This window comes from Embiotoca jacksoni, unplaced genomic scaffold, assembly GCF_022577435.1.
Source record: "Embiotoca jacksoni isolate LCO1_2020_lvr unplaced genomic scaffold, fEmbJac1.0.p SCAF_1, whole genome shotgun sequence".
Taxonomy (NCBI): Eukaryota; Metazoa; Chordata; class Actinopteri; family Embiotocidae; genus Embiotoca; species Embiotoca jacksoni.
In genome coordinates, this window is record NW_027185229.1 from 13,796,578 (window position 1) to 13,823,565 (window position 26,988).

General features: G+C 43.0%; 1 protein-coding gene across 5 annotated transcripts; it reads left to right on the plus strand.

Moving 5' to 3' along the window:
* Positions 1-6,434: 6,434 nt before the first annotated feature.
* Positions 6,435-21,398, plus strand: ptpdc1a (protein tyrosine phosphatase domain containing 1a). 5 transcript variants are annotated; one of them, XM_069177018.1, is made up of 10 exons: positions 6,435-6,693; positions 11,922-12,852; positions 12,967-13,138; positions 13,419-13,499; positions 13,727-13,845; positions 16,615-16,752; positions 16,843-17,936; positions 18,729-18,914; positions 20,023-20,133; positions 20,215-21,398. In XM_069177018.1, exons 2-10 carry the CDS (start codon positions 12,636-12,638, stop codon positions 20,326-20,328), a joined length of 2,232 nt encoding a protein of 743 aa, XP_069033119.1. In that variant the 5' UTR covers positions 6,435-6,693; positions 11,922-12,635; the 3' UTR covers positions 20,329-21,398. The 5 variants fall into 5 exon arrangements, with proteins under 5 accessions (XP_069033119.1, XP_069033274.1, XP_069033435.1 ...); XM_069177173.1 differs by lacking the exon at positions 11,922-12,852 and adding an exon at positions 10,036-10,131 and having other exon boundaries at positions 6,438-6,693; XM_069177256.1 differs by lacking the exons at positions 6,435-6,693; positions 11,922-12,852 and adding exons at positions 9,333-9,931; positions 10,036-10,131.
* The last annotated feature ends 5,590 nt before the right edge of the window (positions 21,399-26,988 follow it).

The following is a 26,988-nucleotide window of genomic DNA, read 5'->3' on the forward strand; positions in this document are numbered from 1 at the left end:
AATCTGGCTGTGCGGTCACCTTAATTGACACCAAGAGCGTACACCGATTATCACTCCCTCAGTTGCCCAAACCAGAACTCATATTCCCTCTGTGGCACCGCTATTACAGTCCGGAGATCAATGTGGGTCAAAGTTATCCTCAGGTTCTAGATATAGAAAAGCATCAAGTACAGGTTGCCGGCTTTCTCAGCGCATCTGTGCGTCTTTAGATGAGGTTTTACGCGCTACTTTTGTCCCGATGTCGGTCCGTTTGGAGAAATCTGAAGCCGAGAGCAAACTTTGGACCAAAAACTCCCGAACCCAGCCGTGTTCATACCCTTTCCCTGTAAGTGAGCCGTGTAGGTGGAGGTATTTGTCAAGCGGGGAGCTCGTCACCTTGGCACTGAGTAGAGGAATAAACTTTGCGTTTTATGAACCTCGTAATAGCTCCACCTCTTCTCGGGGTTTGTCTGCTTGCTGCCTTCGCTGAACCAAAATTACATGCAAAGCCGCACTTGTCCTGCATGGATTTATGCAAAAGGGAAGAAAATAAGGAGCTCAAAGGACCGACATTAGGTTGCAAATGACTTTCCAATTCATAAGTCATTACGCTGATGATGGTCAGGATTTGGAGCCGTTGGTGCAACACAGGGGGACGCAACGTTCAGAAGATTGAAAAACCTGATGCTTTCCATTGCTACCATGTGTTTTTTTATAGGCTATGTATATTTTTGAGTGATGACTTATTTGATCAGACCAATATTAAGACATTGCATGCTTTAAATATGAGGTTGATGCTTTATATGGGCTTATACCCTCAGGCAGGATTCAACAGGTGGTTTTTACCAAGATATTTTTCATTTTAGCTCTACTGTTTTGTTTAATCAAGACGTGTAACAATATAATACCATGTAATTAATAACAAAATGTTGCAGATACGATGTAAAAGTCAAATCTCGGTGTGCCGCTGCAGGATTTTGGGAGCAGTGAAGCAGTTGAGGCGGCTCAGAGGGTAATTTATCATCATATTGGTCAACAAACCAACTCCAGAGCTCATTGTTGGATTTTTTTCCCCCTTTGCACTTATTTGTTTCAAAACTTGTGAATGACCATACTTTGGCCTTATATGAACCCTGGAGCTGTAAACCTCCAGGAATGAATCTATGGATGTGTTGAAGTTGTCGATCAATGTAGACTTTTTATATGTTTTATAAAATATAAATCTTTTGGCCTTTTTTAAATTTAACCCTACACTGGACAGTATGAGCAGCTGACATGAAAAAAGGAAAAAAATTCAGAGGTCAACACCACAATCTGTTTGAAACTTATGTAACTCAGAAATTGTGCAGCCGTGTATGGTGTACATAAGTAGCACTATTTTTTTAGGTTTCATAAGCAAATTAAATTAAATAAACATTTAATGTTGTAAGACAGGAATGACAAAATATATACAGTATGTGCAAATGAGAGGAATAGTCTACTTCAATGTAACATTTTCTGTAAAGTGATTCTTTGAATTACAGAACTTCCAACAAAATGCCTGTAGGTTTTATGCTTTATGTAATAAATGAAAGAGCAAATTTAATCGTAGGATGACTCCTGTGACAGTTCGCAACCATTGCTCCCTCAATATATTACATTTAAAAACGCTATTTCCATCCAAAGGGGCGTAGCGTGCCCTGTCCATAACAAATTCTGCTCCCCCCAAAAACAAGGGATGGTTAGGGGGGAACAGTTATGGCTTTTCTTATCAAATACAAATCTGCAAAACCTTTAGGCACGTATTTCTTTAGATCCCTCACCACAGGCATCTGATTGATTCCAAATTCATTCTGCAGCAGGTCAATGAGCCCAAACATACATCTGGTTTGTTAAATGGTAGATGGTCACTCCCCACAGAAGTTCTGGGATTACATGAAGAGACAAGCAAAACGCTTGAATAACCAACCTGCCAAGTACCTTGAAAAACTGTGGAAGTGTATGAGGACAACTGGTCCTGTTTTAAATGTAATATTAATTTAATTATATATATTTGTTCCTCTTTACATCACTTTGTATGGATTTAACTGATGAAAAGCAGGACTTTTCAAAGAATAAATTACCTGGCACTGTTAGATAATATCTTCCTCTGGTGGTCACTTCTGAGATTGCAAAGAGAGCTTCCATTCAAGATGATGCTCATTGGCATCATCTCATATGCAGAAAAAATTATGGAAATGTACAGATGATAAGAGCAGTAACATGTACGATTTCAGAGAATAGATTGTATGAAAACATAAAGAAACATTATATTATCTGAAATGGGATCAGGTCATTGTGGCCGCTCTTTCAGTACTTGTCCCTTTACCATAGACGTGAAGTAACTCCCACAGCTCCTTCATACTATGACTGGTTCCAATCACTGCTACTGCCACACAGACGCACATTTTACTGGAATCTCAGTAAATATTGCATATTGCTCTGATCTTTGCACACAAAAACTATGTTTATTTCTATGTATTTGCTCAATATTATGTATTTATCTTTTTGTTTTACACTTTTCTCATCTTAATTGACCTCATTTATCTTTCCTCCACTTGATGATTTTTGTTCTGTCTGTGACTCATTGTTAGTTTAACCTCCTTGGGGGCCAGTGAATTTCTGCCCCAAATTTACGGTTAAGCCCCTATTTGTCCTCCATTACATAGGCTATGGAAGTGTTATTATTGTCCCTGGTACCTAGAAACCAAGCTGCTGACAGGAAATGAATTAGCAAGTCATTATTATATTCAAAAATACATTTGCTCCAGCCTCTCACATGATAATGTTCATTTTATATAATTTTTTTTTTGTCTTCAATGCACTTTGTATGCAGTTTGATAATACAAACATATACATTGTTTACTTAAACAGAGTTAAAATATGAATTCCAACTTCTGGACATGATCATGTTTTGAGCATTTTCTGTGTCAAAAACTCTTTTTGTATTGTTGACAGCTGATCAGACAAAACAAAAACAAAAACTAATATCGGCCCGAGGGAGCATGGTCATTTGGTTAATGCAGAAAAATAATTATCACCTATATTGATAATGAAAAGCATTGTTGATCACAGATGATGAGGTAACTTATCCTTGGCCAGAGGTTTTCTGAGTGGAGAGTGGATGCAGAAAAAAATGTAAGTAATTTGATGAAGCAAATTATTTCCATTCTTTTCTGTCTCATGAAGAGACCAGGGCCAACCGATGGAGGTTGAGGACCTGTCAGTTTGTTTGCATTTCATGGTGCAAATTTTAAACAAATTGGTAACTATCAAAATATGCAGAGAGACAGAGAGTTGGATTAAATTGGGGCTTTTGGAGGCCCCTCCCTCCTTTGCCTGGCACCCGCCTTTGTTTGACAACTATTGATAAATTTGTGCTCCTTTAAGCTGACTCTTCTATAGTCATCATGCTTTAAGATACTAAACTAATTGTAGAATTAATAATATAAACAAAGGCCACATATAATACAGACAATGTATTTTATCAAAAATAATGCAACAAAATTATTTTGAATGTGGTCAGCATTTAAGAAATATCAGTGTGTCTTTCTTGGATAAATTTTAGCCTATGAATATAGAGTATAAAGCAGGCCACAACATAATGCATGTTGTCCACCTTGCATATTCATTCTTCAGAGGCTTCCATCGTTCCCCCACTGTCCCCCTTGTAAGATTGAGCTGTTTGGACAAGCGACCACATAGTTGTGGACTGTCTTGATTTCTTACGTAGAGGGTCCATATAGTAGGCTATAAGCAGTAACCTGAAACATCCTTCAGAAATCTGAGGAGACAAACACTTCTTTAAAGTTAATTTAATTTTGCTTTACTTGTGTCACCCTCACTGTTACAGGCTATTCCTTCAGCCTTTAGGAAATCGTTTTGATGGACTGAGCTTTGTGACTACGGAATGAGAAATATTAACAAAAGGAAGACTCTGATTTCAGGCCTAGTTGGTTTCCTGTGTCCAGCCGACCTGCTTTGTCGTTCATTCACTGAGCCGAGGCCTGTTGGAAAATTTATAATATGATGACACAAACCTATAAGTTCATACTTCCTCATCTAATCAGCCGCTGCCTTACTACAGGTGAGTAAACGTGTACTGATCAACGTGTCACATCAGTTTGCAAAATTGCCAAAGTCAATAATCTAACTTCACAACACAAACATTTTATTTGTGTCTTTGTTTGAGAATTTAGCGAAAATCAAACAGCCTAAAGTAAAAGAGATATGAGCTGCGGCTTCTCTGTTGATAGGTACGCACTTTTAAAAGGTCTGTTTGTAAAGTAATTTCATATCATTGTCATTGCAACAAAAGCTTCCATTAGAGCTACTATTGCCTGAAATGGCTATGGTTTCAAAAGCATGTAAACCAACAACAGACAAGAATAACATTCTTAGATTTTTCTGGTAAAAATCATGTAAAGCAATTTGGGTAACTTTGTTTTCAATTCAATTCAGTTTTATTTATACAGCGCCAAATCACAACAGGTTATTTCATGGCACTTAACACATGAAAGTCCTTATAGTAGAACGTATTACTTAGAACCCATTATACAGAGAAACCCAACAATTCAACAATTCCCACATAAGCTACGAGGGGAAAACTCCTCTTTTGAAATGTGTTGTATAAATAAAGCTTATTATTATGATTTACTCCAGTCCATTGGCCTACTGATGCATAGTCTGATGGCCAACTCACAGTGGCCTCCCGGTATGAAGCAGCACCTGATGTTGGAAAGTAGTTAGTCAGTGGAATATTATCAACATATCATCTAAGAGTAGCAGCATACTGTAGGAAGAGGCATAAACCACTGAATCAGAATCAGAATCAGCATTATTGGCCAGGTATGTTAACACATACAAGGAATTTGACTCCGGTTGTAAATTGAGCTCTCAGTGTGCAAAAAAACAAAAACAAGACAGACATAAACAGACATATAAAACATAAATAGACGTATATACAGCCAAGAAAGAAAGAACGAAATATATACACCTAAAACAACTACAAAACGTAGTGCAAATGATGCTGATGGAGTTGGGTGTAGTGAAAAAAGGTCCAGTCATATTAAGTGTTTAACAGAGCGACGGCCTGCGGATAAAAGCTGTCCTTGTTCCTGGTGGTTTTGGCGCACAGTGCTCTGTAGCGCCTACCGGAGGGGAGGAGCTGGAACAGCGGGTGTCCAGGGTTGGATGGATCTGCAGAGATACTACCGGCCCGTTTCCTGACTCTCGATGTGTTTAAGTCCTTGAACCAAGAGATGCATACAATGGACTGCTTTTCAATCTTGGCATCACTGTTAAACTTTTAACCATATCTCACTGTCTTTTTTTTTTTTGGCTCATTAACTTCCATGCAAGAGCTGTATTTAGCAAAAACAACAACAACAACAACAAAAAATGTAAATCCTGCCATGGCACATTTCAAGAATAAAATCATTTAAACATTGCATTTTTGAGGCAAAATATTTGATAGTTAACTAGTTTCAAGTAATGCATCAGATTATTACAATCACAGTTAAATATTAATAGGATTTTTTTTTTTTAATATAAATTATTATGTTGACTCTATGCTGTTTATAGGAAGCCAAGATTGTTCATTACTACAATAAAAACTACCACCCACAATACTTTTTTTAGAAAATCCAGACTAAGTTTTGTGCCAAAAAAAAATTATTTGACATCTGATTTTACCAGGATGAATGAAGACCGTTACCTCTTTGTTCATTTTTCCAATTGATGACTGACTTTTTTGAAGTAGAATTTTATCAATACATTTTTTTTTTCATATATCTGGATGATGAGTGTGTTTTATACTCACTGTCATATTCTGTTCATGATCACATTCATTTTTTTTTTTTGCATGCACTGTTCTGTTTCATCCTGCGCTGATATCCCTTTACTCTGAACACCGTCACTTTTATCAGCCGCCACTAGGTTGCACATGAGGGCTTCAGAAAAGGATAGATTCTCATGAGTCACCTCTCTTGTTTCTAAGGGGTTGTCTTTCTTGTCAGCCCGTTGTTAGTAGGCTAAGCACTCCGCAGAAGAAGAAGAAAAAAAAAAAGGCATCCTAATATTTACCGCGTAGCCTACAGCCCCTGAAGCGTCAAGTGGAAAAATGTGACAACTGAAGGTGCAAAGACATCAAGTTCATTTGGAATTACTACAATATATTTGAAATATATCTTCTAGAATTATTCAACAACAAAAAAATACAAAAGAATTGGCAACGAGTGATAATCCTACAAATGAACGCAAACGCAGATAACGTCATAACAAAGGTGAAATGAAAATTACAATTTACCGCTAGAGACCCTTCAAATCTTCTGTTTTAAAGTTTGCTGTGTAAGAAAATAATGAACGCATCTTTTTTTTTTTTTTTTTTTTTCCCGGGAAAAAAAAATAAACAAACAGCGGATTGTATCCGCGCCATTAGCTCGATGGTCCGAAAATATGCAAACGGTGCACAGCTGGTCACGTGACCCGACGGGACCGTTCCGCGCGACAACATGTCTGGTTGCTAAGTTAGCTCGCGAGCTAGCTGGACTTAGCTGACCGAATGATGTGGCTGAGAGAGGAGAGGAACAAAAAAAAACCCTCTGGTTTTGGCGATGCGATAAAGCAACAAATGGCTTTGGAGCGATGAATCGACTTCGTCGGAACCCGCAAAGACAGCTCGGCGCTGCGACGACGGTAAGTTAAGGCCCTTTTCAGAGGCACCGCAGCCTGCAGCATCAGCACCGGACACACCGGGGGCTCATCCGCGCCGAGCGGGTCGGTCCTCCGGACGCCGCACGGCAGCGACTTTTAAGCGAATGAGCAGATGACCTAGAGGTAATAACGGTAATACAAATAATAATAATAGTAATAATAATAAATAATTAAAAAAAAAAAAAAAAAAAAAAGAAGAAGAAGCTGTTTTAGTGCAATTTAAGATTTCATCCGCCGGCGCGTTGCAGACGGAAGTCAGAGCAACGATGACAACAACCGGGAGACCGCGTGTCCGTCAGCAGCTGCACCGTCCGCACTGACGGTTTCAAAAGGAGGACCGCAAAAAAAATACTGGAGTATTATTGCGTAAGATAAGGAAAGTGGGGGGAAAACCTCCACACGTGCATCTTCAGTCCGGAACCGGTTCTTCTGTCATACGTCACATCACGGTGATGTTTTGTAGATGTGTAAATACCGTAACCTTAATAATAGATCTTTTTTTTTTCTCACCGTGGACATTTTGGGTTGTCAAAGCAGGAAAAAAAAAGCTGCTACTGAGTGATTGCACTCAAAACAATAATAATAATAAAACAACAACAACACACCCGTATCCCATTAGGACCTGTTGAAGTATGCCAGCATGCACAATACCACCTGCCACAATGTCTACTGTTAACAAGATCCCTCTTATCACATCTCCCCTCAGGTTGGATATTAAATGAGTTGCAGTAATAGGGGTCACTCTGAATATCACAGCCCCCCCCCCCCCCCCCCCCCCCCCCCCCCCCCATGTAGTGCTCAATGCAACAAGATGGTGGTCGCCTGGCTGTAACTTCAGCTGTACCAGTGTGCCCGGTGTTACAGTAATTGTTTCGATGCCGCACCGGTATGGCGATATTTGAAAAATGTATATTGAATACAAAAAAACAACAAAAAAACAACAACATCGTGCCGTGTGAACTGCTCTGCCGCCCTGCACCACCTCACAATAAATAGCAGCACCACTCTGTTCCTGAGCGGTCGAGGGTCATGTTGCTTGTTGCACTCAGACAGACAGCGGTGCCGTATTGTTGCCGAGGCACATTATAATAAATTAAACATGGTGTGAGGACGCCGCCTCGCCTGCCATATTTCTTTATTAGCACTCGGCGGAAATGACTCTCACATCCCACACTAATTAGCAGCATCCTCTGAAAGATAACTCTCAGCTTTCACACCGTCTCAGTCGTGTCCGCCGACAACACTGGCTTCCCAGCGGACACGAGCTTATGGATCGACCACAAACGTGTGAAGCCTTTCGGTAATTCGTTCTCGATTACAGGCTGAGTGAAAAGATGTACACGTTGTCACTACGGAGGGCCAGTTTCATACAGTATTTAATATTTGATGCGCGTACGTCACACATGTCATGGAGAACAGCTTCTGATTCGCTGGCGTGTTATCGAGAGCTTCCCATAGACAATGCCAAGTGGTGTCGGGCTCCGGCCGGACAGACTGCAGAACTGATTGGATAAGGCTTCTTTCCGGCTGTGATGTTGGAAACACTTCAGCCAGTGTTATACTAGGTTTTTGGTGCCATATCAGTTTGTAAGGAGACGTGTGGATTACGGTGTAAAAGAAGTCCAAAAACAGTTGTGGATGGAAAAAGACAAGCTCTAGCTTTACGCTGTCAATTATTCAGAGGCTCCAGGAGCCAGCTACTCTTAACTGAAGAAGCGTTGTGATCTAAATGTACAAACTCTGCGAGATGCTTTTCACTAATGCAGTTTGTCACTGTTTTTGTTTTTTTGCAGAAAATAAATCATATCATTAAAAGATATCCACTATAAAGCGTACTTTACAAAGTCTACTTCTCAGGCTGATACCCTAAATAACAGAAAACACTCTCTTCCTGCTTTCTGTACGCAGACACTTTTTTTTTTATTTTTTTTTATTTTTACAGGTTTTAAAGAGCATATAGCAGCCTTAAAGCCCAACACACTGAACAACCGGCTCAGGTGTTTGCTGCTCTGACTGCTCAGATCACCTCAGTACTGTACTGCAAATGAATATAATAGATCTTTGAATTAAATGTCAAGAGTTTAGTAGAAATGCATTCGGCATCAAAAAAAAAGTAAGTCCCATTTACTTTGACTTTCAAGCGAAATTACTCATTTTCTTAGTGTTTTTTTTTTTAAGTTTAAATGTTCCAAACAAAATAATATGTTTTTGAAGTGTTGCGGGAAGTCATGACGGTGAGTCAACACGGGGACTACCAGGACACCATGAACTGGCTCACCTAAATAGAAATCAGTTTGTTTGTTTTTGACTGTAGTTCACCTGTGCTTTTCCCGCTGCGGCGCTGCTGTTTATATCCCAGCTGCCGTGCACCCTTTCTTTAATGTGTCACACGCACCATTAACATTAAATATCTCATTCTGCTCAATTTCATTTTCAGGTTGTCAACAGGCTACCACGGAAATTTTGTAGTGGTGTTTTTTTTGTTTTTGTGTGCCTCCTTTGTCTTCAGCTTTGTGTGACGTTAAAGAGAGGACATATGGCAGCTAGATGATTTTTTTTTTTGGGGGGGGGGAGGGATTGAAGTTTTAGTTTTCTCACCATGATATTCATTTTTTCTATAACATATAGTAGAAACGTATTAACCCCTCTGAACCACTGAGGCACGTCTTCGGCTTTGAAAATCTAAAACTCAATTCATGTGTGTATTCTATCCATTTAAAAAAAAAAAAAAAAAAGCAGGCCTGACTATTCATCTCACCGCGGGGGTGTAACGTGAGAAACAGTCGGTCCCGGGAGTTGAATTGACACCGTGCGCGAGACCTGCGTGACACCGACTGTGATATTAGGTTCCGTAAATCAGGTGAGAAACTCAAAGAGTTTCGGCCGAGAGCGCCCGAAGTCCGTTTCACTGCGCGCTCATCCTGAAGCCCCCCCCCCGACCCCCGCCGTGATGATGCGCTCCCGGCTCCCACCGTTGTCCTCGGGCCACGCCCACCTCGCTCCCAGAGGTGCGCGAGTCCGGCTGACACGCGAGCTGCTCACATGGCGGCTCAGTTTGCAACATTTCCGTCCCCGTCCCCACCCCTCCACCCCCTCCACCCTCTCCCCCTCCCGGGTTACCGTGGCCGGGCGACGCCTCCGGTGCTCCTCATATCTCATCTGTGCGCGCACCCCTTGTGACTGTTTGCGTTTTCGCGGCACAAAACAAAAGATTCTGCTTGTGAGCTGTTATGTTGTTTGTTTGTTTTTTTTCTGGCTTTTTTTTTTCTCCCCCCCCCCCCCAACCAACCTGCCTTTGACACAATGTTTATTCACACCTTTCAGCCCCTGCCATGGCAGCAGGTGTCAGCATACTGAGTGACCTGCCTAACTCCACCGGTGGAGCCCGCAGTGGAGAGATCAACACAGAGATGGAGAGAGGTAGGGGAGCTCTGCAGCACAAAAACAACAGGGAGGGAGGGGGGACGGGACGTCTGCTGCTTTTTATTTGGCAAAGACCTGTGCAGGGACTGGGAACCTGAAATGGTTTGATTCGCTAAAGTTAAACAGCCTTTTATATATATATATATACATATATATATATATGTATATATATATATATATATATATATCGAGTTGAATTTCAAATGAATTGTCAGTCTTTGAGGTTGTATTTTAGGTGAGCTGATAAATTGCAGGCCAGCTTCAGCATTGAGACAAAATGTATATTAATTGCAGCAGAAAGGCACAAAACTGATTTATTGTTCTGAATGCCAGGCACCGCAAGTATATATTAACAGTAAGATTCACAAAATGAAAATAGCGTACTTTGGATTTGATGAAGGGTGTCAGCAGGTCTATCATCAGACAATAGGTATTGTGAAGAATTATAACTAAAGAGACTTGCAGGAAATACGTAATAACAATCGGTCAAATGTTTTCATCAATTTGTTTGTCCTGGGTTGGCCGTCTTTCAGAGTTCTTTACTCCTATTGGAGAATAAACAACAACAGCATACATATATGTAGGATACATATATGTGCTGCTTTGCACTGTAAAAAATCCAAATATTCATTTTTTTTTTACCGTTTGCTTTTGTCATTTACATGCAAACTTAAAATTAAATAATTGATCAAATATTCCGCAGAGAAATTGAGAACTAAAGTAATCGTTAGTTGCAGTCCTATTACAAACTCTTTTACTTGATAAAAAACCTAATCAAACTTGTTTTTTTTAATAAACATCCGGCAGGCTACACGGTGGATCTTAAAACAAACTGAATTTAAGATTTGTCCTCATGAAATACTCTTTTCAGTTCAATTGTTTTGTCCAAATCCTTTTGGCTTTCTGAAATGGTTTGTCATTAGCTTCAGAAGAACATCTGGGGCAGACCGCAAGACTACATAAAGTGTCAGTTGAATAACTAGTCGTAAAAACAGAGCACGAAGGACGACTGTGCCGGATATTTAGGATGCATGTTTGTTTTTTTTGTGGCTGTAGCTCCTACTTTGTGTTGCTGCAGCCTTCTCTCAGCTTTGCTGTTAGTCATGCTTCCTGCTGCTCCCACGCACTGAAAGCCTCAGTGAGCCGGCGGTACCACGTCACCCTTTGGCTTCGGTTAGGTGATGGACTGGCTGCTGAATTGTCGAGTGGCCCACGAGCACAATGTTTTGTCTTAACCGAGTGCATACAAGTCCTGTTGATACACATCTTTTGCTATAATTGATGAACATCGTTGTCACTGTGTGAACAAAATGGGCTTCAAGCCCATAAAACAGTCTAGTTAGGTCCTGCTGGTTTAAGCTGGTGTGGATTTTCCAGCTTCTTTTTTTTTTTTTTTTTTTTTTTTTTTCCACTTTATTTTTTACCTAAATGTTCCTTGACCAAATCATTTCTCTGTGGGCTCCGATAACGTCACTTGACTTTTGTTGTCGACTGTTGACAAAAAATAAATCGCTTGACGAATAAGAAAGTTGTTTACATGAAGCTAAACGAGAGAGAGACGATATTATTTATGTGTGTGTGTCTCTTTCTGTCTGTCTATATATATATGTATATATATATCTCTTTATGTTGTCGCCCTCCTCTATATCTCACAGCGACCTCTGTCGCACTACAGTTTGACCTTGATTAGCTCTTATCATTACGTGTGGCTTGAACGTGTCTTGTTTTGTTTTTCCTCCTGATTACTCTGTCTCTCTCTCTCTCTCTGCTGTGCATCCTCGAAGAAGAAGATTTCTGATCATTGTTCGGCAGTGATGGAAAAAAAAACCTCTAAAATCCTTGGCATTGACCTTGACTCAGATCAAACTGTATTAACTGAACAACTTTCAGTTGCTGCTGGCGTCCACAGAGTGTTTACGGATACCAAACAACCGATGTAAAATGTTCCCGTTTTTCAGGATCAGAAGCCATGTTTTATTGACATTGCTTTAAACTTTGAAATAGCCTCCTAAATGCCATACTTCCATCTCAGCATACACCTTATATTTATTTGTATTTATTGTGTTTGTGCGTGTGTGAGAGTTTAATCTGCTGTATTTAGTTTAATGCAAACCCCTTGGTTATTAATGCCAACCATGTCCGATCAAAAGCTGAGGAGGTGTCTCATTGATAAATCTGGTTAAGGCAGCATTTTTACAGCTGCACCAGATGTACAGCTGTTAAACAAACAAGAACAGCATTTTCCTCTTTCATTTACAAGCCTCAGATCTGTGTCTGTGTCTGTGTGTGTGTGTGTGTGTGTGTGTGTGTGTGTGTGCGCGCGCGCGCGTCTGTGTCTACCTCCCACCGACAACTTTGGAGACGGTTGTCATGGTGACACTTCAAATGCTGCTGATGAACTGATCAGCACCGGGTTATTGTTGAGCGATGATTCACCACAGCTACAGGGCAGTTGAGCCAGAGATGCCCACAGTGCAGGCAGCAGCACAGTCACACTGAAGATGCTGCAGCACGGAGGACGCCGCTCTTTGGCCGCGGACGCGACGGCCAGCGCGAGGAGGCACGACCGCAGGCATTCCGCCTCGGACATTCTGCTGAAGGTGCTGCAGCGCAGACGCAGCTCTGCCCTCGAGATCCTCTCGTCCTCTTCCCACAGACTCATGGTGGCCGTCAGCATGAACCAGCCTCAGCCCCACACTGAGCGCAAGACCAGGAGATGTAACCGCGCCGCAGAAATAACCACTGAACTAAGCACCTCTGAACATTGTCAGATAAACTGTCCTCATGTTTCTTTTGTTTTTCTTTTTTCTCTTTTTTTTTTCTCCTCCTCAGCCAAAGCAAGGGTCCCGACAGCAAAGTACACCAAGATGGGGGAGACCCTGAGGCACGTAATCCCCGGTCACATGCAGTGCTCCATGGCTTGTGGAGGGAAAGCCTGCAAATACGAGAACCCTTCTCGCTGGAGCGATGAGGAGCAAGCCATCAAGGGACTCTACTCGTCCTGGTATGTTACGTAGTCTTACTGCCGTGCTCGGTCAGCGCAGGTTACTCAGCTCCACATTATTAGTTACGTAAAAAGTTCCGTTTTTTTTGTTTTGCGCCATGTTTGCTACTAATTGAACAAGCCACGTCTTTGGTTTCAGTGCATTAAGTATGTCTGCAGTTGTGTTTTACCTTTTGAAAGAGACCACACTTCATTGTTTAACGGTCCTCATCAAACTGTATCCTTCTTTGTGTGGTATGTGCCAACACTCCCTCTAACTCCTGACATTGTCAACTTACAGGATTACTGACAACTTGCTAGCTATGGCAAGGCCTTCCACTGAAATCATAGAGAAATACGACATAATCCAACAGTTTCAAAGGTACGGCCTCCTTCTTTCACACCTCGTTTGATTTGAACATTGTTGTTGGGTTTGCTTTTCTGTTGCTGTTTATTTACACTTTGATTAACGAGGAAATGGAGAGAGGATGTCGAGTGGTTGGCTCTCGTTGCCTATAGTCCCTTGCGGTGCTGTCAGATGTCCGGGTGCAAATATTTCTTGCTAATGTGCGCGTTGTGTTGACTTTTTGTGTGGATTGCTGCGCCCAGGTGTGGTATGAAGACGGTCATAAACCTGCAGCGGCCCGGAGAACACGCCAGCTGTGGCAACCCGCTGGAGCAGGAAAGCGGTTTCACTTATCGGCCCGAAACTTTCATGGAGGCAGGCAGTGAGTTTTTACATCCACCATCACGAACATAACGCACTCTCTGCAAAACGGCCCAAACCAGCGCGCACGTGTCGTTATCGAGTGACCGGATAAGTGAGTGCACAAAATGTCAGACAGACATCGAACGTCAATGTTCAAAATGTTAATATATCCGCAGGGTTGAAATGATTTTCTATTTGACAAAAAGCTCATGCGATTTTTTTTTTTTCTCCAATTAAAACAAAACGGCTTTGGTGCGCAACTAACTTTGTTAACCAAGATATTAACTTTGAAACGAGGAGTCGCACAAAACGCTGAGTGAATGGCGCGTGTCGTGGGCAAAAAGTGCTCGCTCCCTACGGCTTTCCGAAAACGTGAATCGAACAAGTTTGCTTTCAAGTCTTATTGAAAGTTAACACAGAAATTAGCCACCTTGGAATGGCCATTCTGCTCACGACATTAGAGGTCTCCACCCGGGGTTACTTGCCAGCTGACTTTAATCACCCTGCATCACCCTGTTCATCCATTCCCACTGGAATAATCAACAGCTCAATGCAATGTCGGATTTCCTCGTGGACCATTATGAATGTGAAGTTAGCATGACCCACAGAGCTACAGTATCCAAATTAAGGGAAAATACGACCATGTCAGTATAGTTTTACACCTCCTTTCGGATGCTTCTTTCTGGAGCTCTGCCAAGAACAGGGTGTTTTGTGTCTGCGTCTTTAAGTCGGGATATCAATGACCCTCTCCTCAGATTGGCTGCCTTTTCTGAGTGACGCATGCCAAGGCCAACCACAGGTTTTTTTTCTTTCCTTAAAAGGTTGGAAAGTGTGCTGCGTGGAGGGCAGACGTATGACAAGAACGTGAGTTTGTGACATCACAAACTTACCTAAGTTCAAATGGCTTATTCACAGATGCTGAATACAGGCTTTGTGCATTTTTCGATGGACTGAGCATTTGACACTGTCACAGTATTTATGTTGCACCGACATCGGCTTTAAACGAAAAAAGACACGGAAAGCTGAACGTATACAATAAGTGGTGACATTTACCCACACAGATCATTCAGTGTTTGATCTGATCAGGGAACAGATACACACTGCAACAGCTCATTGTGCTGTTTCAGGTGTCGATCATTGTGTTAAGTGACAAGGGGGAAAAACACCTAATTTAATTCATTTCCTAACTTCAGCAGGAAGGATGCATTCACTGTCTTTTTGAGATCGGATTGCTATCCTTCCTGCCCAAGATGCATTAAGTATCGATGGAGTTTAAATAAAAGGTGTAATAATGGTGTTGCTCTCATTAAAGAGGCCCAGAATAATGCTACACAAACTGCAGAAATGTTATATCACATCTCAGAAACAATAAAATCACTCAACTGAAAAGGGCTTACTAAGTGTTGTAGCAGTACTGGTTGAACTCCTCCATCATCCAAGATGTGATGCGCTCCATAGTAACCAAGTAATTGCTCGGGGATTCCACTTATGTTCTGTCTCGGGAGGGAGGCAATCTCTATTCTTCATCCTAATAATGTCCTCTGAGATGTCAAAGCCTCAGCTGGAGTTTGAAAAGTGCTCTCTTTCATTTCACATTCAGTCAAAAGCCTGTGGCATAAACACTTGTTAACCTGGTTTAACCTGTCAAAACTAAATTGTGTTTATTCCAAGTTTGCACGTTTATTTTGCACCCGTTTTGCAGGTGATTTATTAAGAGCAATTGCGTCACTGGTATCAGGTGCAAATTGCTTTATTTAAATTGAGGTGTTTGCGTGTGAAAAACACAGAACGACAACAAAAGGAAAAGGAATATTGATAGCATTGAAATCAAGAAATGTAAATATAACGGGAACAAAATGCTATATGGGAGATTATCAGCAACAAAGCCGACACCGTGGGGATAACAAAAAGATCAGTAGATGAAATTAAGAGAAGATGGCAAGATATTAGGTGGAGAAAAAAAAAAAAAAAAAAGGCTTCCTAATGAATCGTCGGCAAATGTGAAATTCTGTGGGACCCGAACAACACACCTGTATAACGGGACCGGGTGGGATATCCAAGCAGCGATACACAGCAATGACCCAAAAGGCAGGACAATGCTGAGTCGTAAGAAGTTTTTTTTAATTGCTGGTATTACGCGGGTCCTCTTTGTTGTTGGCTGCAAATCATCATTCAGTTCATTCAAGAACTCAAAAAATGTCATCGACAGACAGATATGTCTGAATAATTTTTGCCTTTGACATTTCAAAAAATGTTTACACGTGGAAAAACCCGCTCTCCACATGTTCTTTGGTTTCCCCTGCGTTTCCTTCTCACAATAATAAGAGCAGCCGTCTGTCCTGATGTGCACATCTGATTAATACATGCCCCTCGGCACTAATATACACACTCAATCACTTCTCCTGTTTCTACTGTCAGGTTTAGTAAATATCATCGCGGGGGGGGGGGCTAAATTTATCTATTTGCATTTCCCCTCCCAGTATTTTGCACGTTCAAGTAGAAACGCCCAATATTACGTATGCATTCAGGCAAACACGCAAAATGGACAACGCGTGTTAAATTGCATACAAGCACGTCCGTGGTAGATCTGCTCGGACGTGTTTTTTGCGGGTGATGTGAAGTTTGCACGTGATTTTACACACGCCAAACCTTTACTAAATCAGCCCCAAAGCGTTCTAATGAACACGTAGTTTACAAAGGATAAAAAAAACGACCCATTTGTAACCAAATATCAGGCAGATATGTAACAACTCTGATATTCTATTCTGTGTGGCTTTGTGTGTTTCAGTCTATTACTACAACTTCGGGTGGAAGGACTATGGTGTGGCATCTCTGACTACAATCCTTGACATGGTGAAAGTTATGTCATTTGCTGTCCAAGAGGGGAAGATCGGTGTCCACTGCCATGCCGGTCTTGGAAGAACAGGTTGGCAGCAGCAGCATTTCAGAATGGCATAGATCATCATTCATGCTGTTAAAAATATCCCTTTTCTGCTTTGGGTTTTCCTTCGCGCAGGCGTGCTGTTGGCTTGTTACTTGGTCTTCACGACCCGAATGAATGCTGACCAAGCCATCCTGTTTGTGCGAGCCAAAAGACCCAACTCCATCCAGACCAGAGGCCAGCTGCTGTGCGTCAGGGAGTTCGCCCAGTTCCTGGTTCCGCTGCGAAGCGTCTTCTCCTGCGCAGAACCCAAAGCGAGTGCCGTCACCTTGTCCCAGTACCTCACCCGGCAGCGCCACCTGCTGCACGGCTACGAGGCGCGGCAGATGAAAAACGTGCCAAAGATGGTCCAGCTGGTGTGCAAACTCCTCGTCGACATCGCGGCCAACAGACAGGTGGTGATCGAGGAGGAGTGGCTGGAGATTCCCGACCTCACAGCTGAGGTGGAGAAGACGGTGTCCCAGCAGGCTCTCCAGCAGCTTGGGAAGGAGATGAGAGGGAAAGGGATCCCTGTTCCATCTTGTTCATCTCACCCTCTCAGCCCGCCTGCACCACAGACCACACATGCTCACGATCAACCTCTCGCCAGCGACAATGAGCTGGACCCTCTGTGGAGGCAGCAGCACGTAGAGCGCCCTCTGACGTTCTCTTTCTCCAACAGCAGGAGACTCAGCTACAGCGATTCGGTCCTTTACAAACTTGACCAACGGCAGCGCCATTTAGGAAATCTGATGAGCAGCAAACAAATCAAACACATGATCAAACATTGCTTGTCTCACAGCAGCCTTCCGGCCTGTAACGTCTTTCCTCAGGGCATTATCAGCACCTTTCAGGACCCCGGCATAGAAGCGAAGCAAGTCGCTGGATCCCCCATTTTAGAAGAGACGCAGCACAAGGGGCATCAGAGTTCGTCTTTAGATTTGCCCGAGGACGGAAGAAAGCGCCACTGCAATGCCTCACTGTCTGCTTTACTGGCCAATAGTAAACTGGTATGTAGCGCGGAGGATTTGTCAGTGGGTGAAGAAGCAAACAAAGGAGAATTCACAGGGATTCCTTTCATCACAGTCCAGTCGGAGCTCACCCCAGAGAGCAGACGCCTACTGGTGGCCAAAGCTCTGGCCATGGAACTGACAGACAAGGATCTCACCTGCAAGGTCTCAATGTGGCAGGTAGGACTTTCATCTTTTTTTTTTTTTTTTTTTTTTAAACTTGTAATGAAATGAGAGCTATGTTTCAGCCAGATTTCTCCTGCAGAAAGCTGATTTGCGTTTACAATTGTCTGTTTATATGTGAAGTTTGACAGCAGACCAGTAGGATGAAAGGAGAGGCCATTAATCACAATACATCCCCTTATTCTAAACAACTCCATCCAAAGTCCAAGTAAGACTGACTGTAAGGAAAGACGGGACCCTTCTCACAACCTAGATGTTATTGTGCCTGGAGACATACTTGTTGATAAGGCCTTATGTTTTTTTTTTTTTTTACAATGTCAGATAACCGGACTGACATACTGCACCGGTAGAAGAAATCCCTTCTGATGTGTTTTTAGTAAAGCCAAAGAGAAAAGCAACACTCCCAGAGCACCACCAGGTGGATGTGCTAGATCAGCAGGAAACATTCGAATGAATAGAACTCAGTGTTACCACAACACCGGCAGGAGATGCAATTCTAATCATCACCTCCTCTACTTTAGATTGAAGTACCACGTGGCATTTGATCTCTCTCAGCTCCTTAGAACCCTTTTTTTTTTTTTTTTTATTCACAGTGTAGGTATGAGCAATATAAGTTTACACAGCACAAAATAAATCTATCAGACTACATGGGCTCATTTTGAATCAATGAACTGTGGAGGGCATTTTGGTCTCTGGTTTACCCTGACTGGAAGCCGCATTTTCTTTTCCTACGGGTGCATGAGTTCACTGTGTTCATTGTCAGACTGTTCTTTGGTGTGACGTGTGCAGACAGAGCTGAACTCCAGAGAAGGGGCGTGGGAGAGGCTGTGCATGGAGAGAGACCCTCTAGTCCTCTCCAGTCTGATGTGGTCGTGGCTGGCGCAGCTCAGGGATCCAGTCATCAGCAGTGAGGACGTAAAGGCTCTCAGTGAGAAGTACATAAACCCACAGAAGGCCCTCGACTCACTGGAAAAGGTAGGCGATGTCGGAAATCTTCTCAAAACGGGAGCAAACGCTGAGAACAGACACAAACTCTCTGAGTGCTGCTCTGATTGTTAATGTCCTAAAAGACATTTCGGGAATTCCCCTGGATTTCTTGCGACAAAAATGCCAAAAGCTGGAGAGCATACGTGGCATCCGCAGCCTATACAGCTAATGTGCGGGAAAAGTGAGAAAATCACACTGACAGACAATGGTGCCCATAAGGATTTTGAATTTCATATCAAGACATTGGCAGTTACTTAAACTTGTCCATACAGATTTAGTGTCCCCATCTTTGAAAATAGTTTGTCCTTTTTTTCTTTTTTTTTCTTCCTCATCTGTCCTTTGCCTTCTATTAAAATGATCAAATCATTTTATTTTGGAAATTAAATTTCACGTTATTGTATTATTTCAGACATCTGTGACAGACAACTTACTTAAGCGGTTAGTGTAGATAATAAACACAGAGGCACATGCATTTAAAATTGTATGCTTTTAGGAGGACAACTAGTGTAATTTTGATGACTTATAATGCACGTGATGTCAAGTCAGACAAGCAGGTAATGGCCACAAAAAAAACAACAACCATCAGAATAACTTTCCATACTGCCAGACTCTATATTGGTTCCCTAAAGCTGACAGCCCTTTGGCGTCGGTCGTCCTCTCCTCTGTCCTCCTCTGTCTGCTGCTGATTGGATGAAACGAGCGAACTGCAGATGGGTACTGGTAGTGGAGAGGAAGAGGGGCTCTGAAGTCTACAAGATACGTAGCTCATTAGCCTCAATCAAGTGTTTATTTTAACTCCGTTATGACATTTTGTTTGCATAACAGGATGAAAATGAGAGTTTTGACCTGGATACAGGTGCTAACAGAAAAGTCTTTATTTTCACACGAACCTGTCTTTTTAGATTTGTAAATATTCAATGAGCCGGAACCTCATCGCTCGCATAACTGAGAAGAGCAGGAATATAAAAAGCAGTTTGACGTCACCACGCTGTTGTTTTATTCAGATGATTTTTTTTTTTTTTGCTTTAAATGAATGCGACAGTGAAAATGTTGTCATGATGATGAGAGCGTCATGCCTCCTTCTCCCCACTAACAGGGCCACCGGCTCACTCTGCTGTGTATCCTTGACTGTGCTGCTCACCTCCTGCCAGTGCCTGAAGAAGTGGAGACTGGGTTTCTGAACCAAACAATTGAAGTGTTTACGAAGGTGAGTGTTAACACATGGTGCACGTTGAAGACATTAAGATATGCGTTTCGTAGGCACTGAGGCTTTTCATTCGGTCCGCAGATTGACGCCGCCTCGGAGAAGAACATCTCTTTGCGCACGACCCTGAAAGCAATCCTGACACCCATTCTGCACCAGCTGCGCGCCAAAGCTGCGGAGGAGAAAGAGGACTCCTGATCAGCCTCGTCGCGACCAGTCCGTGAGACGAAAGAGTCAACAAACAGGGTTCCACTCTCATCCGTGGGCATTGCTGCATTTAAAGCCAGTTTCTTGCACCAGATACTGTTGAGATCTGCCAATCTGTAGTCTTTGAGGATATTTGACACAAGACTGTGCGATTTGAAGGTTCTGCATTCTGTTTGTCTTTGAAAGCTCTTAATAGACTTTATGTACTGCCATTATCTGTGTTCATGTGCCACTGCGGTCAGTTTGAAACATTCGTTTTTCACCGGTTCCACTGTAATATTTGTGCGAGACCAGATATTGCTTTTATTATATAACTCTAAGGCTAGTAGGAAGATGACAAAGAATCATTGTCATTCGTTGTCAGAGCTATTTTTGTTTTTTTGGGAGGGGGGAGCTTATTTAAACCAAAAGATTTTTTTACACTGTGCAGATATGCTACAACGTGTCTTATTTATTCAGATGTTTTTATTTGAAATGCAGCATGTGGTTTAAGGTTTCTAACCTGATGACAAATTGCTAGGTTGCTTTGTTCCTGTAGGTGTATTTTTTTTTACAGTCAAATGCAAAACCGTGGCAATGCAAAAATAACAGGCCACAGTCCATTTGGTTTTCCAATCAATTAATGTCCTTAATACTGTGTGAACCAAAAAAAAAAGAAGAGAAAAACCTCTCACTGTACTGTTCTGTTGTACATGCATTTGTAAAACATCAATCTGCCTCTACTGTTGCATTTAGCACAATTCTGTCTGCCTCAACTGAAATGGCCTGTGCTTGTATGTATGTGCGTGTGTGTGTGTGTGTGTGTATATATATATATATGTGTGTGTGTGTGTGTGTGTGTGTGTGTGTGTGTGTGGAGTCCAGTCAGCGTGCCGCCTCTCACCTCGTGTCCCATATGGACTCAATGTAATGTATATCTGCTGACACATTTTGAATGTGGAACATTGATGGTAATACTAATATGAAGGACAGTAGATGTATTGTAGGCAATTTTAAACCAGCACTATTTTTTCATTGTCACAACAGGCTACTTCTTACAGAATTAAACAGAACTGACTTCAGGTCTGAGTTTTTACGTTCACTTTAATTTTTGACCAAAGGAAAATGAGCCATGGGAGAAAACCAGTTCAATATATGCGTTTTTTTTTTCCAGCCACACAAATAGCAAGTTCCTCAGTTTGTCCTCATGACTTTGGTTGCGATTGTGTGATTATGAGACATCTATTTATCACTTTCCTCTTTATAACAAAATATCTCAGGTCAAGCTAGCCAGTTTGAGCCACACATGTATTCTGTATGTAGAACAGCTTCAGCTTTTAGTTCAAGGTAAGTGTTGGTAAATAGCGTATAAAGCATCTGAAAGTGATGTACTTATCTAAAGGTATGTTAGCAATATAATCTGTTACTTTTGGAGGGCACTCTATCTATCTATCTATCTATCTATCTATCTATCTATCTATCTATCTATCTATCAAATACAATCATAGCGGAACAGGGGCTGAAAGAAAGTGCAATCGTTTTTGGTAGTTTTGAGTTTTAGGGGGAAATATAATTGAAAAAGTATTAACTTTGAAAGCACAATTTTTCTATTTCCTGAAGCTTTGTGCACTGAATGAGCAGCAGCTCCCTGCAGCACCCGGTACTCCCAGGCAGTCTCCCATATATCCCCATCATAAACACCCGAGTGTGTTTAAGTCCACAGGAACAAGAAGGGGCCGGCAAGTCTGAACTCAGGGACGAGTTGCATGCATCTCTGCACGTGTCGTCTCGTTAAGGCCTTTCTGTTCACGAGGCTGTAGCTTACGGCCATACCAACCTGAACGGGCCAAATCCAGTCAGATATCAGAAGCCAAACAGGTTCGGGCCTGGTTAGTACTTGGGTGAGAGATTACCTGGGAATGCCAGGCGGTGCGAGCTTTTGCCCTCCTTGTCTTTACAGCATACAAAGAAAAAACCTGGGTGCCTGGTGGAGAACCAGGTGCAAGAAGCTCCTCTTAGGGTACTAGAGGCACAAAACTCCTCTTAGGGTACTAGAGGCACAAAGCACCCGTTAGGTTACCAGAGTCACAAAACTCCTGTTATTGTACAAGAAGCACAAAGCTCTTCTAAGGGTACCAGGGGCACCATGATGCTCTTAGGGACCCGGGGGCACAAAGTTCTTCTGAGTGTACAAAGCGAACAAAGCTACTCTTATGGTACCAGAGGCACGAAGCTCCTCCTAGAGTACCAGAGGCATCAAGCTCCTGTTCGTTCGTTCGTTCGTTCGTTCGTTCGTTCGTTCGTTTGTTCTATCTGTCTGTCTGTCTGTCTGTCTGTCTGTCTGTCTATCTATCTATCTATCTATCTGTGTCTGTCTGTCTGTCTGTCTGTCTGTCTATCTATCTTTCTGTCTGTCTGTCTGTCTATCTATCTATCTATCTATCTATCTATCTATCTATCTATCTATCTATCTATCTGTGTCTGTCTGTCTGTCTGTCTGTCTATCTATCTATCTATGTCTGTCTGTCTGTCTGTCTGTCTGTCTGTCTATCTATCTATCTATCTATCTATCTATCTATCTATCTATCTATCTATCTATCTATCCATCCATCCATCACTTTCTCTCTCTGTCTCTCTCTCTCTCTCTCTGTCTCTCTCTCTCTCTCTCTCTCTCACTCCCACGCTCAGTACCGACCATCTGCTGTTGCAAAGGTCCTCCTGCAGATGGCAGCACTGCAAAACTATGGACGCTATTCTTCAAGCTCGAAGAAGAACAACCAACAACCCACGAAGAAGAAGAAGAAGAAAAAAAAAAAAAAGAAAAAAAAAAAGAAGAAGAAGAAGAAGCAGCAGCAGCAGTCGGAGGGTGGAGAAGCGTTTCGACATGGCAGACAGGTGGGTACACCGTTATTAACCAAACCCTTTTTTTCTTTTTTAAAACATATATCTCTTCACGGTTGGACTTGTATTTTTTTTTTTGTGTATGTGTGTGGGGAGGAATCCTCCGCCCTTAAACCCGAGGTTGTTCCGGAGCAGAACAGGCGGCTGCTGCACTTTTCCTCTCACGGTCTCTTTTTTTTTTTTCCTGGAACAACCATGCTGGAACGTGCTGCTAGCTAGCCGATAGCTCGACCGGGGTTTAGCTAGCGGGTTGGGGGTAAGGAGTGGTCAGCTGACGCAGCCCGCAGCGCGACCCCGGCGGGGTCCCGCTTCACGGTTACACGTCTTTTAATCCGCTGCTCGTACACTCGGGGGACTTCACGGAGAAATCGGTCCCGGTAAGCCTCCCCCCCGTCCGTTCACCGGTTGAAAGCGGAGAGTCTCGTGAACGTTCAACCTTCAGCGCGCTGAGAACATTTTGTTTGTTTGTTTGTTTGTTTGTTTGTTTGTCGTGACGCCACCGGACCGAGCAACAAAAAACAACAACAACCACCGGGCAGAGAGGAGTTGGGAGTCGCTTCCCTTTCCGTAATGAACGCTGGGTCGGAGCTGCGTTTCGTTTGAAGGTTTGGAGGATATGTGTGGTTTTATTTTTTGGGGGGGGCAGAAGGGACAAATAAACTTCCCACTAGTTTTGGCAGCTGATGAGTTTCTGATGACATCAAATTATTCATTTCTCAAGCAAATGCAAATTTGACTTGAGCGCTGTCATCTAAAGATTATTATTATTATTTATTTTTTTAGGCCTGATGGTCAGAAAAATGCAGCAAGTCCCTTTTTTTTTTTTTTTTTTTTTTTTTTTCCTCCTTTCTTCTCCTTCAGGGATATTATGAGAGACACTTAACTGATATCTGAAAGATGGGTTATTTTCTCAAATTATAATTACACAGACGGATAGATAGACATACTGTGTTGATCTCGTAAGGGGACGTTTTTTTTTTTTGGTTTTGTTTTGTTACAGCAGCATGCAAAAAGCAATACAAATTACAGAATGAAAATAGTGTAAATTATAATTGTCCATAGTCAGCGTTTAACGCTGGATATCGACCTTCTGTTCAATAATACCAATAGTGTGGTCAGCGTTTCCCACAGGTTTGAGAACTTCCTGGTTGGTGGTTGGTGGCGGCGGGTGCAGAGACTCATTTTAGTTTTGAGGAGGTCGCTGTAACCCAGGTTATTTTCTTTAGCTGTAATACACAGATGTCCCCGAAACGCCTCGTACGCTCGCGACTCTTGCGGACGCCGGCTTTTCATAGCTGCGCACAGAGACGCCCCCCCCCCCACGTCCCCCGGTCCCGTTAATGTAACGCACTCCGCTCGGGACGAATTTTGAGGTCGAAAATGAGTTTATAAAGAGTAAAAGGAAAACGACAACAACTCTATGTAATAACTTGGTGGTTCTGTCCGCCCGGGCGGGGCCGCTCAGGTAGAGCTGCAGAACCTCTGCACGGGATAACTGACGCCGAGATTTACCCCTGGCGTAAAAACACTGACTAAAGTGACGTGTTGAAACTAAATCGTGTAAGCGGGGATGAACCGAGGTATCAAATTTCCATACTAAATGACGAGGCATTTAAAAAAAAAAAAAAAAATTTAATATTTTTTTTTATACCGGATTAGGATTTAAGCAATTCTGCCGCTTCCATAAAGCACGCGGACGGGTACCCTTATCGAGAGAAGTGCAACCGACTCCTCGCGGACTTCAATTTCAAACCCGGCGGTGCCGTTTTATCTCCCGAGCCCGAGCAAAGTAACGACGCCTCTCTCGCGCCGTCCGTGTTTGGAGAAACTTAAATGTTAATGTCGCCTCGCAAAAGCGAACGGGCGAGCCGCGCGGCGTCGGGACCGATTTCAAGTTCAGCGTCTGCAGCTTTAAAGGCCACTAAACCTGCTCGACTGCTGCAGCTGATGGAAGACCGCGGGGTGCTCTGCCAGGATGTAAATTATATATATATATATATATAAAAAAAAAACACCACCCATGTCCAGTAAATTCAATACAACAATCCAAAATGTCTGCGCCTCCACAAGCCCATCCCCCCCCCCCCCCCCCCCCCAAAAAAAAAAAAAAAATCTTTCATTGATTTGCTCTCTTCTCAAAACTTGGCTACCCCCCCCCCCTCTCCTCCAGACTTCACAGAAGTAACTCCTCATCATCACCACTGGCGTTATATCCGTTCTTCTGATCAGTCTTTTTTTTTCTTCTTCTTCTTCTTCTTCTTTTTAAGTCATCTGAGAATTCAAACACGTCATTGGTTTCTTTGTTTGAACCACATCTGTTTACATCCACAACTGTCCTTTTTTTTTTTTCCCCCCCAGAATAAAATTGCATCATCACAATGTTGAATTATTAAACAGTAGTTTACTGTTTAAATTTTTTCTTAAATATAAGAATATTTTCAATTATATGATGTTTTTTTTTAGTTTTTTTTAGTTTTTTTTTTTTTTTTAACATTTACGACATTACTTTAAGGGAATCCGGTCCAAACGATTTGTAATGCCAACATCTCCGAGGGAATCTGTCTTTGAGACTTGACGGCTTTCATGCGTCACGTTCCTACTGCACAGTAAGACCCCCCCACCTCCCCTCCCCCAACGTATATGTGGAAAACTTTCTACCTTTGTCTCGAGACGGCTCGTCCAAGCGTCGTATATTTCACAGATGTTTCCTTCCAGGTTCCCATAAAATGAGCGCGCTCGCTTGCCATTGTCGCTGTACGCAGGAAAGGAGGCCTTTTTGTTGTTGTTGTAAAATCGCAGTTTTTCATTTATATGCTTCATAGGTGTGGGAATCGATCCCCCCCCGCCCCCCAAGAAATAAATACCTTCGAGGCGTTTTGCATCCGCACGCGCTGGAATGGCAACGTATTCGACATAAGACGGTCCATTTGTCTGTTTTTTTGTGTCCCCCCCCCCCCTCCATTTTAAAGGCAAACGATAAGGGATAGCTCGGATTGGATCGATCGCCCGGTAGGTCAGTTTGTGTTCTTTCCAGTGGTACACCGCCCAACTCCCCTCCCTCTGCCAGGTGATCGTAACCCCCGCGGTTTCTCTGCGAGTAAAGACTCCCTGATGGCGGTACCGTAAAGCACGACTTCCGCCACCGTACGGTTACGTCCCCGCAGTTTCCTCTCGTGCCGAGAAAGTTACCTGCCTTTTAGAGCCGGAGCTGAAAAGGCCCGCCGGACCTTCGGCGAACTAAAGACGGCCCTCCCGTTTCTGCGGCGCCGGCCGTTTCCAGAACTGCGAAAAAGTTTGAAGTCCTCCCTGAACTGGGAAGCGAAGCGTCTCATTTCGCAGCTCGGCCGTCGACGCGTTGGCGAACCGGCGCGGAGCAGGCCGGAGTTCATGCTCCGGGTTTTTGTCCCGGGAAGGGTCCTCGTTCCCGTCTCGAGCTTGCCGGCCGCCGTCCGCGCCCTCGTTAAACCGCGTGTTCCTCCGGGGGGGGGGGGGGGGGGGGGGTCGGTTCTTATTGGCTCGGAGCCCGGCAGCTTCTTCCTCGGGCAAGTCCCGACAACGGTTCTTTTGGAAGAGAGCTGAGACCGGTGCCGGATCTCCTCCGCTAAACACTCGGGAATGTGCCGACGCAAACGGTTACCTCCTTTTAAAACTTGGCTGATGAAGACCGCTCGTTTCAAGGCACCCCGTGCTCTGTAAACTCGGCGCCGCTCGGCTGAGGCGCTCTTTGCTCTTTCCTCATACCGGCCCCTCCGGTGTTCTGTTGTCGGTGTT

What these genes read in the sequence shown, in the direction of transcription:
- ptpdc1a (XM_069177018.1), top strand. Translation starts at nt 12,636, where the DNA reads ATGCTGCAGCACGGAGGACGCCGCTCTTTGGCCGCGGACGCGACGGCC. An exon ending in AACTTTCATGGAGGCAGGCA is followed by an intron (nt 13,846 to 16,614) that starts GTGAGTTTTTAC and finishes TGTGTGTTTCAG; the next exon opens with TCTATTACTACAACTTCGGG. An exon ending in TGCCGGTCTTGGAAGAACAG is followed by an intron (nt 16,753 to 16,842) that starts GTTGGCAGCAGC and finishes TCCTTCGCGCAG; the next exon opens with GCGTGCTGTTGGCTTGTTAC.